This window comes from Triticum urartu, chromosome 1A (genome assembly GCF_056163025.1).
Source record: "Triticum urartu cultivar PI428250 chromosome 1A, HENAU_Tu73, whole genome shotgun sequence".
NCBI lineage: Eukaryota > Viridiplantae > Streptophyta > Magnoliopsida > Poales > Poaceae > Triticum > Triticum urartu.
The window spans coordinates 50365868-50383048 of record NC_141873.1 but is presented as its reverse complement, the minus strand read 5'-3'; the positions used below and the strand labels follow the sequence as shown (position 1 = coordinate 50383048).

At 41.6% G+C, this 17181-nt stretch overlaps 3 protein-coding genes across 3 annotated transcripts; all 3 read right to left on the bottom strand.

The window, feature by feature from the left end:
• Window positions 1-5651: 5651 nt before the first annotated feature.
• On the bottom strand, window positions 5652-6760 carry LOC125551909 (uncharacterized). Its single transcript, XM_048715344.2, has 3 exons — window positions 6371-6760; window positions 6212-6284; window positions 5652-6107 (listed from the first exon to the last, which is right to left on the bottom strand). Exons 1-3 carry the CDS (start codon window positions 6628-6630, stop codon window positions 6099-6101), a joined length of 342 nt encoding a protein of 113 aa, XP_048571301.2. The 5' UTR covers window positions 6631-6760; the 3' UTR covers window positions 5652-6098.
• Window positions 6761-10865: 4105 nt separating this feature from the next.
• On the bottom strand, window positions 10866-11973 carry LOC147989896 (uncharacterized). Its single transcript, XM_087517996.1, has 3 exons — window positions 11646-11973; window positions 11440-11515; window positions 10866-11336 (listed from the first exon to the last, which is right to left on the bottom strand). Exons 1-3 carry the CDS (start codon window positions 11873-11875, stop codon window positions 11178-11180), a joined length of 465 nt encoding a protein of 154 aa, XP_087374122.1. The 5' UTR covers window positions 11876-11973; the 3' UTR covers window positions 10866-11177.
• A 3066-nt stretch (window positions 11974-15039) lies between these two features.
• Window positions 15040-15873, bottom strand: LOC147989895 (uncharacterized). The gene is made up of 3 exons (XM_087517969.1): window positions 15570-15873; window positions 15406-15478; window positions 15040-15312 (listed from the first exon to the last, which is right to left on the bottom strand). The coding sequence occupies exons 1-3, from the start codon at window positions 15797-15799 to the stop codon at window positions 15307-15309; spliced, it is 309 nt and encodes a 102-aa protein (XP_087374095.1). The 5' UTR covers window positions 15800-15873; the 3' UTR covers window positions 15040-15306.
• Window positions 15874-17181: the final 1308 nt, after the last annotated feature.

Genomic DNA, 17181 nt, shown 5'->3' with positions numbered 1-17181 from the left:
AAATCGAAACAAAAATTTAGCGCGTACATCTTGACATTCTATGCCTGTACGCCAAATTTCACAGAATACCGACATTTTTCATGGCTGGTCTAAAAAAACAAAAACAAATTCTTGTGAAACGACTTTGTGAGCACATAGAATATAAAGATGTACCGGTGTGAAGCTTTTTGTCAGAATTTTAGGACATTTCAAAATACTTATAAAATACTTTATAAAAACCAGAAGCATATGCTCTCGGGTGCCAAAACTCCACTCTCCTAGGGAGAGGGGCTACTCAACGGCCTGCCTTACCATCTGCACAGTTGCATGGCGAGGTGATCATCTATCAATCCGATGGGATTACAGCTAAAACCCTTTCATGTTAATTTAATATAAGGGAAATGCCTATACTAACCCAGGGGAATTAACGGTGGGATTTTGTTATACCGCTCTCCTCACCCCAAGAAATATAGGGTACCGTAAAAATGGTCATTATTTTATTCACCCTTGATTCTCAATACTGGCTAATGACATCCTCGCTCGTATCCTTCGTTCTTCTTGATACTTGTGAAGTTATGCTATATATTTGGTTGATGTTTTTCTGAAACAAAATTAATTTCCTCCACTTGACAGAGTTTGGGTACAAAATTCATAAAATAGAAGACACATGAATATATTTTGTTTCTCGAACCCAGAAGAGATTCACACGATTGCTGTTGGAATTATGTGTCCTGCAACTATATTCAAATTACTAGGAATTACTAATATTCGGAATACCTCATTATGGAATTGTACATGTATTTATACATGGAATTGATTTACATGTTTAGCATAGAATTGTTACTTGCTGGAATGTACTTAAGTGATATATGCTTAAGGAAGCTGGTCGATTATCAGTGGAATACAATATACTATTTATATTGGAAAGACTACCTGGGTACACTGATGATTGGAAGGAGCTAGATCGTATAGTTAGATTACAGCCCTAACGTTGATCTACGTAATTAGAGGAATTTACACTATTATGGCGCGTTGCTCACAAGCGCGTGCTCCGGGGACATAACGGGTAGAATCCGTTAACAGACAAATATGATCGTGGTTGGTAATTTGATCTGGACTTTATCCCGAAAACTAGTGGAAGAAAAACTAGGAATCTTATATCTGTATAAGAGGTGGACTCTTTGGAAAGACAATATAAGAAGGTCCCTACCCCCTAGCCTCACAGATGCGAATTGTGAGCGGCACCACGGATAAGCGCAGAGGAATTAGGGGGTAGACCGCAAACCCTAAAATTCTTACATTGGCATCATGAGCAAGGTTTGGTCCCGATCACCCTAACCCTAATCCGCTGCGTACCCGATCTGCTCCGAACTCTGCTCCCGTGGTCGCCGATTCCACTGTGAACTCGTCTCCGTTTTGTTATTGATCTACCCCGACACGTCGTCCGTGGAAACTGTTGCGATATCTGCACGGGAGAGCTAGCGCGACGCGTTGGTCCTTCTGGCTTGCGCGTCGCCCCGTCGATCGATGTACGACATGCAAGGAAATCCAATGAAACGGAGCGGCCGTGTAAAATCCGTCCAAGGAAAGCATCCAAGGTCTAAGTCCCGAGGAAGTCATGTTCATCAACACGAGACCATCAGATCAATTGCTATTGCTACTAGTACTCCACGTGAAAGCACATGCAATTCTTGGTCACGTCACATGGATCAAGGAAAGAAGGAAGTCAAGCCTGGCATTGCTACGTACGAGCTATACAGAAATCAATCAGGCTAGCTTCTATGTGCATGCGTCGGAATCTAGTCCACTACCGGCACATCCTACAGCGTGTGTTCGTCCGTATAATCGCTGAGTCCTTCGCCGTGAGGTCTTCTACTAAATCTTAACTCAACAACTTGCCAAGCCGAACGAGCAACTGCTCGGAAACTGCAGGTCACGCCCACGCCTGCTGCCGGTCTACCGCTGCTACCTACATCATTGATAACAGCAGTTTTCTCTCTGAAAAACTACTGGAATTTCAAGGCAATAGTTAAAGGGAAGAGATGGAATTTCTGTTATTTATTATGCCTACCATCAGTCAACTGGACCGGCTGGAAGAACCACATGCACCTGTGCACGCGTGCTATGGGCGAAGATATGCATATTACAATCATAACTCTTATCTATTAATTAGTTTATTTTATTAGATTGTTGATTAACGGACTAACTTGTTTTGGTTGCTAATTTCGTTGCATGTAAATCATAGCAAGGAATCTACTCCTTGGAAGAAATTTAGGAGGACTCCAGACAATAAATGCATGAAGACTGAGCAAATGATTATATACTGAATATTGCTATGATGGAAATATTATGCGGAAAATTATGCATACTAGAAAGGGATTTGGGAGAAGTGTTATTATTGAGCATCACTTGTTTATGGAGGAAAGTGTGAGTCACTCCGAGGACAAGGAAATTTGCTCTTCATCTATCGGTATGTCTAATGATAATATTTGCACTCTAATTATATTTATTGGTGACTATTCTTTTCAAATAGTCGGATTATGGTGTTTGTTTGTATACATCATATATTATGGAATACAATAGCGACTTTGTTTCTGTTGAAACAATTCCAAAGGAACAAAGATGATGTCTACTTAGGCACTAATGCTATATTTGACATACTTTGGAATTGAAAAATATGTCATTAAACTCCCTTGTGGAGGAACACCAATACTATTATAGGACACTTGTTCAACTTCAGTGAGAAAGGGTTTGATTTATTGTTCTATCTTGGAATCTATTTACTATGGCATACTATTGGAGAAATGAAGATTGGAAATATTGCTCAGTGGTAAAATTAGTGCATTACTGAATCTCACACAATGGTCTTCTCTTTATGGTACATTGGAAGTTAGCGACCCAAATTGTTTATTTGGAAAAGACAACTCCATATGGAGGAAAACCGACAATGGGAACACATGCTTGGAAACTTTTAATTGATGCTACCTATGACTTGGTCATATATCTTGGAACATTGTCAGGTGGCTCATTAATTATGGAATTCTATACTTTAGTGGGAGGAATTTGGTTTTATGAAGCACATATATAATGGTTTTTCTGACTTGCATGCCTTTTCTTAAGGTGGAAGAAGATAAAAAGATTCACATCATTTTCTTTTCTTCTGATATCCTTATAGTTTTTCTTTGCACTCCCACTAGAGGTCAGATTATTTATTTCATCTCACTCTTCGATGATTACACTTTTATATGGTCATACGTTTATCTTTTATATACAAGTCGGAAGGTTTTATTGTGCTGGTCATAGGTTATACTGAAGTGGAAAATCAGTTGAGTAAAGAATATCCTAGTTTTAACAACTGATTGGTGGGGGAAGTACACTTCAGGAACATATCGTTTGTATGTAAAGAGCATGGAACTAATCACCATTCTAATATACCATATACTCCACAATTGAATGGAGGAATTGAATGTCTTTTATACTTCCTTGTTTCTTTGGAAAGAAGCATTGCATATTGTCGTTTGTTGATATCATTCTCCGTCTAGCATAGTCACTTCACCGGAAGGAAATCTTCTATTTTGGCATGAAACTCTCAGTTAAGCGCACACCAGGAATTTTTTCATGGTTATTCTAGTGGATCAAAGGGTGTTTCATTAATTATATGGAAAAGGAATACTGGTGGAAAGTAGGAACACAATCATTTTTATCATCAAGGGTGGAATTATTGACAATCATACTAGAATATAATCTTGACCCCAAGGAAACTACAAGTGACACTCCCAACATGACATGCTTAGGATAAGTGGGAGGAATTAACTTGGAATGTAATCTCTGGATAATTGTTATGTGATTTTTGGGGGGAAGTCACTCTAAATACTAGAGGAAAACTCCTAAGAAGGCTTAAATTTTTCATCAATGTCAACTATGAGTGGAAGAAATGCGGGAAGGAATAAACTCAATAAGGAAATATATAGTTTGGGAAGTTATTATCATACCAAACAACCGCAAGCCCATTGTTTGTAAGCTTTTTTTTGTAAGGAAATTTGGCTCATTGGAATATTATAATATCACTCTTGCTATTCAGTTCTCTACACAAAAGGAACATATACTTTATGGAAACTCTCTCTCCTGGAATATAGGGAAGAGGAACTAAAGACATGGTTTGCTAATTGACTATATTAATGTATGGTCTTATAACAAGCTTCACATCAATGGAATAGCAGGTCATATGGTTTTTTGAATGAAGCAATGTGGTCATCTACAAATGTAAGTGTAAAATAGTTTACAATATATTGTATACATTAACATTCTTTGGTTGTTTGTGCATTGATAACTCGCATTGATGGAAGTGTAAGCTTGGTCATTTTCTAACTTTCATATGAAAGGAATTTCTGGAGCTTCCAATGTTTCGGGAGTGGAAATACATAGAAAATATTTTGAAGTGTTTCTCTATGGAAAATTGCAAATATGTTAAAAATACCTTTGATAAAGGAAATCATACTTAGTGAGGAATTATATTTGAACTCTTGAGGAAAAATGGAACAATAAATGGTACTGGAATTGATATGTATCTTCATTATATTATCATACCTTAGCTACCGGAATTTATGTTGCATTCAAGCAATGGAAGGAAAGACGAGCAGCTAAGGGAATCTCACACATCATATAAGATTGTGGAAAGTGCATCACAACCTGTCACTTGTTCTGAAATTTATATTAAAGGTAAACACATTGAGGAAGTTATTATTCTATCTACGAGATGAGAAATAAGTCCAGGTATGCATATTCAATTATTGTTTTTAGTACTAATATGGTGCAGGTTCACTGACCGAAGTCAGGAATTTCTTACAAAGCATGGTTACTGATGGAACTTCATTTAGTGATTGGATTTGATATGTATGTGGTTTTAAAATTTTATTCAACATGGTTATCTTATACTTGACTCGATGTGGAATTATTCATATTATTGATATATGTGGCTGGAAATAATTGATGTGGAAATTCACTTGAGGAAACAAAATACTCAAGGTGCCTATAAAGGTGGAATTACACTCGAGGAAATAATACTCGAGACGCCAAGGACAGCTATGCTGGAATAATTAGGCGGAAATTTAATGTCTCTCGTGTCACAGCAAGGAAACATATTGAAGGGAAGTATCACTATATTTATATTTTTGTGGGTTTTCAACATTGTGTTAATATGATTGTTGATCCCTTGACTAAGCATCTTAGTCAAGAGGTATTTGGCAAGCATGTTAAGGCTATGGGTTTACGAATATTTGAATGGTCGTTTGGGACAAGTGGGAGATGTTGGAATTATGTGTCCTGCAACTATATTCAAATTACTAGGAATTACTAATATTCAGAATACCTCATTATGGAATTGTACATGTATTTATACATGGAATTGATTTACATGTTTAGCATGGAATTGTTACTTGCTGGAATGTACTTAAGTGATATATGCTTAAGGAAGCTGGTCGATTATCAGTGGAATACAATATACTATTTATATTGGAAAGACTACCTGGGTACACTGATGATTGGAAGGAGCTAGATCGTATAGTTAGATTACAGCCCTAACGTTGATCTACGTAATTAGAGGAATTTACACTCTATTATGGCGCGTTGCTCACAAGCGCGTGCTCCGGGGACATAACGGGTAGAATCCGTTAACAGACAAATATGATCGTGGTTGGTAATTTGATCTGGACTCTATCCCGGAAACTAGTGGAAGAAAAACTAGGAATCTTATATCTGTATAAGAGGTGGACTCTTTGGAAAGACAGTATAAGAAGGTCCCTACCCCCTAGCCTCACAGATGCGAATTGTGAGCGGCACCACGGATAAGCGCAGAGGAATTAGGGGGTAGACCGCAAACCCTAAAATTCTTACAATTGCCTCGTAATTATGTTAAGTGACACACACAATCCACGATATACCATAGAGATACATGAAGATCGGCGTACTCCAGCACCCTGCACGCTACACTACCACACTACTACCGATCTGCAGATAGTACGATCTGCAGACACTACCACACTATTCCTTCTCCAATCTCCACTGGGCACTGGACATGCAACCATCCACCACGCTGAGCACCATACGTGAAGGTCCGCGTACTACCATAGCTGAGAAACAATGAGGCAAATTAAAGGTCAAGGTCAGCACTTCACATTGCGTTCTGAAATCAGCAAGAACACGAACAGGGTGGGGCAATCTCTACGTTAATTACCTCGGATCGAGACTTCCGCGCATCTCGTATCCCCTCCAGGGTCGAGAGAAGGTACTTCATGCCGAAACCGAGGCTGGAGTTCAATCGCAAGCTTAGCTAGAATTTTTTTTTTAAACCAAGCGAAGTCACACGGAGAGAGAAACAAAGAGAGATACATACGGCTCGTCATCGTCGCAGTCGAGGTTGAAGTGGCGCTCGCGGCCCCCGTGCTCGTCAACGTAGTGCGCTGAGATCTTGATCTTCTCCCCCGGCGGTGAGTCCACGGCCAGGTACTGGACGGTCAGGGTCACTATCTCCCCGACTTTCTTCCTTCGGGACAGATGAGGAGCGACAAAGCAGGTGAGGAGCAGGAAGGAGAAGACGGAGACGAGGGTCAGGTGGTAGCGCCGAGCCATGGTAGACTTCTTCCCTCTTCTCATTTGGCAGCCTAGCTAGGGACTGAGGAGTGAGCGAGCTTGCACAGAAGAACCCAGTGATATATATGGAGAGGTAAGAGCAGGGCTGAGTGCTGCTGTTGCCACTTGCCAGCATGGTTTTAGGGGCTAAATCACCATTGGTGAACTTCATATTCAAAGTAGGGGCATGAGTGCAAAAGCCCCATCACGGTTTTATGCCCCCTCACTCTCATGCGGTGCGCGCCGTGCAGCTGTTACAGATGCATGGGCAGCAGCAGTACATCATATGCTTTGGGGACGTTGCGGTCAAAAAAGCAGAGCACTGCGCGTGACTTTGTATGGCCAGCCACGCATTGTGCGGCACTCAACCGTCAAACAAATACCGGCGGTGTGAGTGTGCGTGTGCTCATCTTGATGCAAGAATAACTGAAATAATTAAGACAATAACAGCACAATTATGTTAGATTTGATCATTTGAATTACAATGCTTCAGTATAGGTGTGAGATGTTTGAAGTTCTATATTTGTCCAGAGTCACTGAGATTCAGACGCAAATTTTCACGCTTCAAACACGAAAGTAGGCAACATATCCATTTCACTTTCCTTCTCAATCTATCTTGATCGGATGTTTTCAAAAATCCTGTCAACCAATCGATGTACGCGTCGATCAAACGGTTCTTGACGTGTACATCCAAGCTCGACCCATTTTTTAACAGAACAGAAGCAGACATTTACAAACTACTATTACAAGAAATTATGCGTGCATCAGAGCTAAATAATTAATACAATATCACCTCTGCGTTTACTTACTCTGCATATTACCTTTTTCATAAGAAAATATTTGTAAACTGCCACCAACTTTATAGAAAAATTTATTAACATCCTCAATACTAGTACAGTACCATTAAATTCATCATTGCTTGACCTAAAGAATTAATATGGAGCAAAAATAAAAACAAAGGTACAGTAGTACATACCTTCCATTCACCACAGATAGGGCAAAAACAGCCCTCGCCCTAAAATGGTGCCCAACGACAACCCACCACCTCAAAAAGGTGACCAATGCAACACTTCCCCCTCATATTAGTGCCCCGTGAATGAACACTTTGCCAGCGAACTCAACTATGTGGAATTGCTTATATACTACCCCCTTCTTTTCGGTTTATAGGGCTCAAATCTGAAATCTCATCAACCAAAGCATATGATGAGTGGAGGAATATTTCTCGTACTTTACGAAACTACTCAAATTAAACTGATGCATTTATTTGAATTAATTGCAACACATGCATGCTTGGCTACTAGATGAGTAGAAACATTACATACATTGGTGTGTTCCTTTTTAATTCTTGCATGCAGAGATTTAATGCTTCTCGGAATCTTCAAATGAGATGGAGATGAGCCCTTTAAATTGGAAAAACGAAAAAAATGAAATAAGCCCTATAAACTGGAAAGGAGGGAGTACTGCCAGAGTATTGGAGGCGGTTTAAATTTGACGGGCGGTAGGACGGGACCTTTCATTGGGACCCATGCTGCCTCGCATCGCATGCTTGACCATTCCAAGCTCGATTCGGGTGGGTACATTGGATCTCCATGCAAAGACAAAGCCAGACTGGGCCTGGAGCATTTAGGCCTGACGTTCAGGAAGACATCACTCAAAGATCCACAACGCTTTGTCGTTTCACTGAAACCAGCTCTCCGGAAGTGAGCATCTTCAACGACAAACCAAGATTAGGAGGTTAGACGCTCGCCTGGAAGGTTTCACCTTCCTCCTCACGGCTTCCAAGCCCCGCTTAGCATATCGTTCTCCTGCCTCACGGAAGAGCAAGCAATCCAAGATGGCGTGCAATATTTCACTTCAATTCGGACGCTATCGAGCTTTTGACAAGCTCAGGATACTGACGCTACCACTTAACGGGGTTCGGGCGTATATCACATGACGGTAAGTCAGTCAACCAGACCCACAACGAGACCCAGCACGCCGTAACTTGGCCTAGTTCCCTTACCCTGCCGATAGTCCTCCTCTAGAAGACTCCACCAACTTGGTATGCAAGACCAAGATCACGGCGCCCTCCCAAGTCGATTGTAACTGAATAGGACTCCCGTAAATCCTTGGCCTCGTCCCCTGCCCCCTATATAAGGCAAGGCCAAGGCTAGCTCATAGCATCCAATCTGTAGTTTGGATCAGGTTTTTTTCTTGGCCGGTATTTTTGAAAACCGATAAAAAAAACCGGAGCTTCCGCTGCTCACCAAAAAATTGAATACCAAATGAAAATTTTGAATTTATTTAAATTTAAACATCTAATTTATGTCAAATAGGGATTTTAGGGCTATTCAGATAGAGTTATCTCTTGGTGTGGTAGTAATGTGCTTGCTGTAGCTTCAGGGGTCGCAGGATCGAATCCCAGTTTTGCCAACTTATTTTTAGTAAGTGTTTTGCCGTACAAAAAAATTATTGGAAAGAGAGGGATGGTTGGTTCAAACCAACGAGCTTACGAATGACAGAGAGATGCACTAACTACTCGGACAAGAACAATAATATGTAAGGCAGGCTTAATATAGTTTATATTTGAAAGCAAAACAATTGAATTCAAAACTCATTTGAAAAATCCAAAAAATCTGTAATTTTCTAGAAACTGGTGTTTTTTTGTGCCAACCAAAAAAATGGAATCGAGAAAAAAAATCCTTGGTTTGGATACACCCACAATATACCATTATAACCTCCTCAAACGAGGCATTTGTACTAACAATATCAAGTAGGACTAGGGTATTTGCTCCACCATGAGGGCCCGAACTTGGGTAAAAACTTTATGTGGCTTCCCGTCTATACTTTTTGCTATGCACAACACCCTGTCAGGAGAACTACTGCCAGTATCATTCACCGACATAGTTCAACTAAAAATCATACACAATTCAACTCAAAATCATACAGTGCAAACAAATATTCAAACACATTTTAATTCAAAACCATACAATGCAAATAATAATCTTACATAGTTCAACTCAAAATCAGGAAATGTCAAAAGACATGCATATTAGACAATTACATCATCATGATGATCATAAGGTTCGGTCGAAAGTACTTTAGCACACTCTTTTGTTGATCCAGGCACGGTAGGCAAAATATCGTCAACTCGGTTATGATTGTCCTTATGGATTATACCTTCCACACCAAGAATTTTCCTTTTTGAGGGCATTGCCACATGTCAGCTTTTATTTCTTGTGTGGTCAATGTAGAAGACTTGATGGACAAATTGAGCAAATATGAATGGATTATTATTTGTAGGCAACTTGTTGATATTTACATTAGTATGACCATTTTCTTTACAATTGACTCAGTTTTTGCTAACACACTGACATTGGAACAATGCAATTCTAGAATCCACATGGTCCAGCTCCCATATCTTATTAATGTATCCATAGTATATATGTTTCTTTTCCTTATTTGTTTCCTAGCAGAACTTGTAGGGTAACAAGCAAATTCTGAGTCTTTGATCTACCATTCTTCTCTTTCGTAGCAAGCATGTAACCATTGATTACATACCCTTCATATGGTCTAACTTGTCATGTTAGCTACGCCTAGATCAGCAAGATCCGGACCAATTCCATTTTCGGCGATGAGTGGGTCTTGTGGCTTGTGGGTAGCTAGGTTGGCCATGATGGCACGTCTTGCATATGTGTTGTAACGATTTTATCCGGTTTGCCACAAATTTTCTGGACATCTCTTTTCTATTCTTTTAATGAAACTAGGTCCTAATTAAGATCCGAATCTTCTATATCTAAATAGCTAGCTTCCATTAACTATTTCTCTCAACATGCAAGCATGCCACATCATCGCACAACATGCATGAGAAAAGGCCCACCCCCACTATCATATGTCTCTTAACATGCAAGCATGCCACTTCATCATGACATGTATGAAAAAAAAGACCTATCTCAACATGCAACATACATGAGAATTTTCATTTTATTATGCTATATACATTTAATAAACATTTTACAACTATACAGTAATCAAGCACAATAAATTATATGTATTTTTAGTGTTAGCTTTTTATATTATTACTTTAAATATTCATGTTTCATACAATGAATCACATTGAAATATGTTGCAAAATATTTCCGCAACAACGTGCGGGGTATCATCTAGTTAAGAAAAAAGATATGTGTAGTAAGCTGAATCTTTTGTCGTGGCGATGTTTTCTTTCTAGGTGATACAGTTCCTTACTTGTATCTCTCTCTATTTTTTGTAAATCTTTTTGATAATTGTGCAGTTACACTCTATTAGTCTTTTTTTTTGGTGAAAATACACTCTATTAGTCTGTTTGTACAACGCAATATTTCACAGAAATTGAGGAGAAATACATAAATAGAAGAACAAGAAGATATTTTCTTTCTCCAACACGGAAGATATGTTAAGCGACAGAATCTAAGGTATACAGAGATAACTGAAGGTAGATGTACTCCAGCATCCTGCACAGTGTGCACACTACCACATTACTACAGGGAGAACCCACGAGTGGGCACTCCACAGAGTGGCACAGACTGAACGCGGAAGATTTCTTCACCGTGTGTTTAGTAGTGCGAGGAGGATAGAGCTGCCGAGTGATTGTTCGCACGAGCGAAGGAGCTCCTTGCAGAGACAATACTACGGTAATAAAGTAAATCGCGCCTGATTTTCCCAGAGACCAAATGAAAGAGAACCTGCATCCACTCACTGGGCATATCGTAGGCCTACAGCTCAGAAACAATGAGGCAAATCTCAGCATTTTTGCATTGCTCTCTGAGAAATGAACCGACGGATAGACAGGGATCGGAGGGGCAAAATGTACGTTACCTCGGATAGTGGCGCCTCCTCATCTCGTATCTTCTCCAGGCTCGTGACAAGGTGTTTTACGGCGGAACCGAGCTGACTGCAGATAAACCGCAAGATTAGCTAGAAATCAAATCAAGCTAAAAATCACACGGCTCGTCGGACTGTCGGAGTCGGGTGGAGAGAGAGAGAGAGAGTCGGGTGGAGAGAGAGAGGGGGGGGGGGCATACGGCTCGTGGTCGTCGCAGTCGAGATGGATGTGGCTGTCGCCCACCCCGTCATCGCCGACGTAGTGCGTCGAGATCGTGATCTTCTCCCCCGGCGGCGAGTCGGCAGGCGGGAACTGGACGGTCATGGTCACCTTCTTCCCTCCGGACGGACCGGCAGCCTCGAGGCCGGTGAGGGTCAGGAAGAAGAAGACGGAGAGGAGGGTCAGGTGGTAGAGCCGAAGCCGAGCCATGGCAGACTTGGGGCTGAGGAGTGCACAGAACCTACTGGTTGGCTGGTTGCCCTGGTTGCTACTTCAACTGCGTGAGCGAAATGTGGCCGGCCAAACATGCATATATGGAGGATAGGTAGGTAAGAGCAGAGTTGTGAACTACTGCTGATGTACGTACAGTTGCCAGTATGGTTTTAGAGACATTGGTGTTCTTACCCCTACAGACTACAGTGGATCCCAACTAGGATTTTACCTTGGAAAATTGAAAAAGAAAAATGGATTAGGTTTCTAATGTACAGGAGCTAGCTCGGTGCAGAGCTGAGTTCTTGTTTCCACTCAGGCAGTGTGCGCCAATCAACTGTCTGTGAACCCAATCAACTGTCTGTGAACCTGATCTACTCGGCCGTAGTGTCAGTGAAGGCTGTAGGGTGATCATGTAGTACAAGCTGCTACTCCCTCTGTTCGAAGATATTTGTCATTGAAATGGATGTATCTAGATATATTTTAGTTCTAGACACATCCATTTTAATAACAAGTAATTTCGGACGGAGGGAGTACTTGCTAGTGCCAGTTGAACGTGGGTGTCATCAGCTTATGGTCACAGAGTTGACAGTTTGACGCTGCAAGCGGATTCTCTGTCTGAAAAAGTGTGTGGTTGAATGCATGTGCTTTCTGTTCGCTCATCTCATCGGTGGTACTGTACACTTGAAAGTCAGAAACAGAAGTCTTGTTTCACACGAAAAGGCAGTTTGTAGATATTTGCTTCAGCTTTGTAATTGTAAACCCACCCTCCCTCACCTTTCTGTTTCCTGTACACCTTCCCTTTGCTATATACACTAGTAGAAAAAGGGCCTTTAGTCCCGGTTCAAGAACTAATGCCCTGACCCTTTAGTCCCGGTTCAAACCAGAACCGGGACTAAAGGCCCTCCACGTGGCCGGTCCACCTTTAGTCCCGGTTGGTAACACCAACCGGTACTAAAGGAAATTTTCTGCTTTTTTTTTGAATTTTTTTATTTTCAAATTTCTGAATTATTTTAACCTCTAATCTGTAATCACTTTTCATCACTGCTCAATTTAATCTCTAATCACCCCTCATCATTCCAAATCATCTAACTTCTCGGACGGTCACCCATCCTCCCACTCCCCCAGCCTGAGCACGCTTAACTTCCGGGTTCTATTCTCCCTCGTTTCCAAGTCTATACTCGTTGTTTTCCAGACAATAGTAAGATGTCAATTCTATTAACCCTCAGGAGTTTAGCTTGAGCATGAAGTCACACATTTCACTGTTTGAGTTTGAAACTATTGTTCTAAAAAACAATATTTTTTTAGTAACACTAATATTTCTTGAATAAGTAGTTTGACCATTGTTTGACCACAGTTTGACCATAGTTTGACCAGATTTGACCAAAATTCAAAAAAACTGAAATAATTATTTAATAACACTAATATTCTTGAATAATTATTTAGTAACACTAATACTTCTTGAATAAGTAGTTTGACCATAGTTTGACCAGATTTAATGAAAATTTAAAAAAACTGAAATTTGAGCATAACTTTTTTTCCTTTTGAAATTTGAGGATTCTATAAATTTGCAAACAGGCCGTAGGCGGTCTCCATCGGATGTGACTTTTCGAGTAGATGATTTTTCATATAAAAAACTTTTTAATCCAAGTTCGTATGCAAAAGTTATGCCCATTTTACAAATTCCAGAGAGATTTTGTAAATAAAGTCGAAGTTCATATTTGTAAATTTTCCCAACAACTAGACCACATATCACATGGGAAACTTATTTTATTTTATTTTTTTGACATTTCCATCATTTTCTTTTGTTTTTTCTAAAACTGAAAAGGCGGTCCACGGGGGAGGGGGGGGGAGTTTGAAAATGGGACCTTTAGTACCGGTTCGTGGCATGAACCGGTACTAATGCCTCAAAGCCCATTAGTCCCGGTTGGTGGCACCAACCGGGACTAAAGGATAAATGCACCCATTGGTCCCGGTTCTGGACTGAACCGGGACTAATGGGCTTACCCGGCCTGGACCAAAGCCCCCTTTTCTACTAGTGATATTGAGTTCATATTTCTTTCGTGAGGTTGCAAGCAATATTGCTTTTGAAGTCATTTAACATCCGCTTAACCAAATTTTCACAACAATGATGTCCGATATGTCTTAACATAAATTGCTAGTGATCTGCACGTCGTTCACGATTCGTGTCCTTTTGGATGGCTTTGTAGTGTCATGTACAGAGTGATCATGCACGAGTTACCGGTGCTACTTCAACTTTGGTGTGATCGATCAACTCATGCATGGAGCGTCTAACACTAGTAGTGCCGTCTACCAGACGGTTTCTGGTGTCAACTCATGCATGGAGCATCAACACAAGTAGTACTGTCTACCGGACGGTTGCTGGTGGCCCGGTTCTCACATCTCATGTGTGTTGAATGCATGTGGCTTATGTTTGTTCGTTGGTACAAAGTTGAAACATGTTCTTCGTTTCTAGCTAAAATGGTTGTTCATTCATATTTTCTATGGCCAAATGAATTTCGATTTTGCTAATTCTCAGCTGGCTAAAATTACAAACTGTGTGAGTCGATGGGAGACGAGTGAAGTCTCAAGGCTTAGATGGGGGCGCCGCGACAAGTGTTAGCGAGCACGCTAGCAAGACCAAGCCGGAGCTAGTTGCGATGTGTCTCGGGACAGCGTCTCAGGCGGAGGCAAGTTTGAGGATTGAGGGGTGCAGATGGGGGAGCCTTTTTTACTTTGACCCCCGATTGGATCAGACGGAACCCAAGCTGAAAATGGGGACGCCGGGCGAGGCTTTGACGGGAGTTTGCTGGAGGCGAGGCAGGGCGGTGGCACGATGCCACGTCTTGTGAGTGTGTTGTAACGGTTTCTGCCCGCTTTTTTCACAAATTAAGCGGACATATTTCTTCTATTTTGTTTAATGAATCGGTCTCACTTAAGAAAATAAGCTGACTCTGTAATCGTAGTGCTATTAGCTAGCGTACATGGCGTTATTAGCTAGTGTGTCCCTCTGTTTTCAGTCTCAGCCCATTCCTCGCTTGTTTTTTACTTTGTTCTTACGTCCTTCCCATTTCCTTTTTATACTCGTGCAGTTATGTTCTATTTAATTTGTTAATAAAGCACAATAATGATCCTCTACTTGATGGAAATTGAGCAGAAATAAATTGAAGAACGACGAAATATTTTCTTTCCCTAGCCCGGAAGATTATAGAATCCAAGATACACAGAGATAGCTGCAGACAGACTCCAGCACCATAAACACTACGACATTACTATAGCCCAAATAATAGGCCACCGGATGGGCACTTCTGCTTGCAGACGGTAGTACAATAAAATAGTAAGGCGCCTAATGTATTCTCGCTGAGACGAAAGTAAAGAGGAGCTCCATCTCCAGTGTCCAGTGGCGCAGTGACTGGGCATGCACCGTGAAGCTACATCTGAGAAACAATTAGGCAAAGGTCAGTAGCTTACATTTGCGTTCTGAAATCTGAACCAATGGATGAGAAAGGGAGGGACAAAATGTGCATTACCTCGGATAGAGAGGCCTGCGGATCTCCTACCTTCTCCAGGGCAGAAACAAGGTTTTTCACGGCGAAAATGATGCTGCAGATCGATTGCGAGCTTAGCTAAAAAATTATTCGGTGGAGTGTGTCCTTTGTGACGATGAGTTGGAGAAAGAGAGAGCTAGACATACGGCTCGTAGTCGTCGCCGTCGAGATGGAAGTGGCTGTCGCCGACCCCGCCCTCGCCGACGAGGTGCGTCGAGATCGTGATCTTCTCCCCCGAGTCTTCAGGCGGGTACCGCACGGTCATGGTCACCTTCTTCCCGACCTTCTTCCCTCCGGACAGATCAGCAGCCACGAGGCCGGTGAGGAGCAGGAAGAAGAAGACGGAGAGGAGCGTGAGGTGGTAAAGCCGAGCCATGGGCAGACTTCGGGCCGGGGAGTGCACAAAACCTACTGCTTGCTACTTCGACTGCGTGAACGAAATGTGGCCGGCCAAGCAAACGAGAGAAGCATATATATGGACCAGATAGGTCAGAGCAGAGCTGCGTGAGCCGCGTGAACAGCTGCAGCTGTACTGTTGGCCGTTGCCATTATGGTTTGGGAGAGGCATTATGGTTTTCTAATATGAATTCCAATTGCAGTTTTACCCTCGCTTATCTAACATTATGATTTTGCCTTCTCAACTGAAGACACTTTTGCCCCTTGCTTACGCTCCGTTAGTTGGAATTGGATGGAAGTGTTTTTAGAAATGGGAGCACATTCCGGAAAATAAGAAACGAAAAACCTAGCCCTAAGCTTGCTTATCCATACAAACTCCCTTCGCCAAAATGACGTAACGCCTCCAACATGCCCGAGGCTACTCTTCGTGGCTATTTGCTCTTGGCGAGAATGGTAGTGGGCGGTGATCGATGTGTGGCAGTTTCGAGGGTGATGCGGCATGGCAGACGGAGGCTAGGGAGCGCGGGCGTGCGGCCCAGTTGCGACACGAGGGGAGAGGCACAATCTTTTGGTCAAAATTTTAATATGCAAATAATGTCAAGTTTTATTGTCAAATATCTTTTGAAATGCACCAAAGTGTTGTTCAAATACTTGATGACAAAATGACGGCAAAACACAAAGTTCCTGAGGAAGTCTGCATGGGCAAACTTGTCTTTTCACTATGAAGTGTGAAGCTGACACCATGCCTTGCATGCTCTTAACAGAATAGGTGCAAAATTACGAAGCTGTATAAAAGGGGGCATGTGGGAGGTACAATTTTTTTGTCAATATTTGAATAAGCAAATAATGTCAAGTTTTATCTTTTGAAATACGCAAAGTGTTGTCCAAGTACTTGATGACAAAATGAGCGTAAAAAACAAATTTCCAGAGAAAGTCCACATGGGCAAACTTGTACTACAAATACTTATTTTTGCGAGAAAACTTTCAATCTATTTATCAATTGTCAAGGTAGTATAAATAACACCAGAACTAAGAATTACATCCAGGTCCGTAGGCCACCTAGCAACGACTACAAGCACTGGAGCGAACTGAAGGCGCGCCGCCGTCATCGTCCTTCCATCATTGGAGCCGGACAAACATTTGTTATTGTAGATAGCTGGAAACTCATCGTGCTAAGACCCCATAGGACCAGCGCATCAGAACAACAACCGCCGCCGATGAAGAGAATCCTAGATCGAAAAGATTCAACCCGCAAACACATACACGAACGAAGACCGGATCGAAGCGGATCCACCGAAGACAAACACCGACCCGATCCCACGAGATCCACTGGAGACACACCTCAACACGCTCTCCGACAAT

What these genes read in the sequence shown, in the direction of transcription:
- LOC125551909 (XM_048715344.2), bottom strand. Translation starts at nt 6,630, where the DNA reads ATGAGAAGAGGGAAGAAGTCTACCATGGCTCGGCGCTACCACCTGACC. An exon ending in GACTGCGACGATGACGAGCC is followed by an intron (nt 6,285 to 6,370) that starts GTATGTATCTCT and finishes ATTGAACTCCAG; the next exon opens with CCTCGGTTTCGGCATGAAGT.
- LOC147989896 (XM_087517996.1), bottom strand. Translation starts at nt 11,875, where the DNA reads ATGGCTCGGCTTCGGCTCTACCACCTGACCCTCCTCTCCGTCTTCTTC. An exon ending in GACTGCGACGACCACGAGCC is followed by an intron (nt 11,516 to 11,645) that starts GTATGCCCCCCC and finishes GTTTATCTGCAG; the next exon opens with TCAGCTCGGTTCCGCCGTAA. An exon ending in AGGAGGCGCCACTATCCGAG is followed by an intron (nt 11,337 to 11,439) that starts GTAACGTACATT and finishes TCTGAGCTGTAG; the next exon opens with GCCTACGATATGCCCAGTGA.
- LOC147989895 (XM_087517969.1), bottom strand. Translation starts at nt 15,799, where the DNA reads ATGGCTCGGCTTTACCACCTCACGCTCCTCTCCGTCTTCTTCTTCCTG. An exon ending in GACGGCGACGACTACGAGCC is followed by an intron (nt 15,479 to 15,569) that starts GTATGTCTAGCT and finishes ATCGATCTGCAG; the next exon opens with CATCATTTTCGCCGTGAAAA.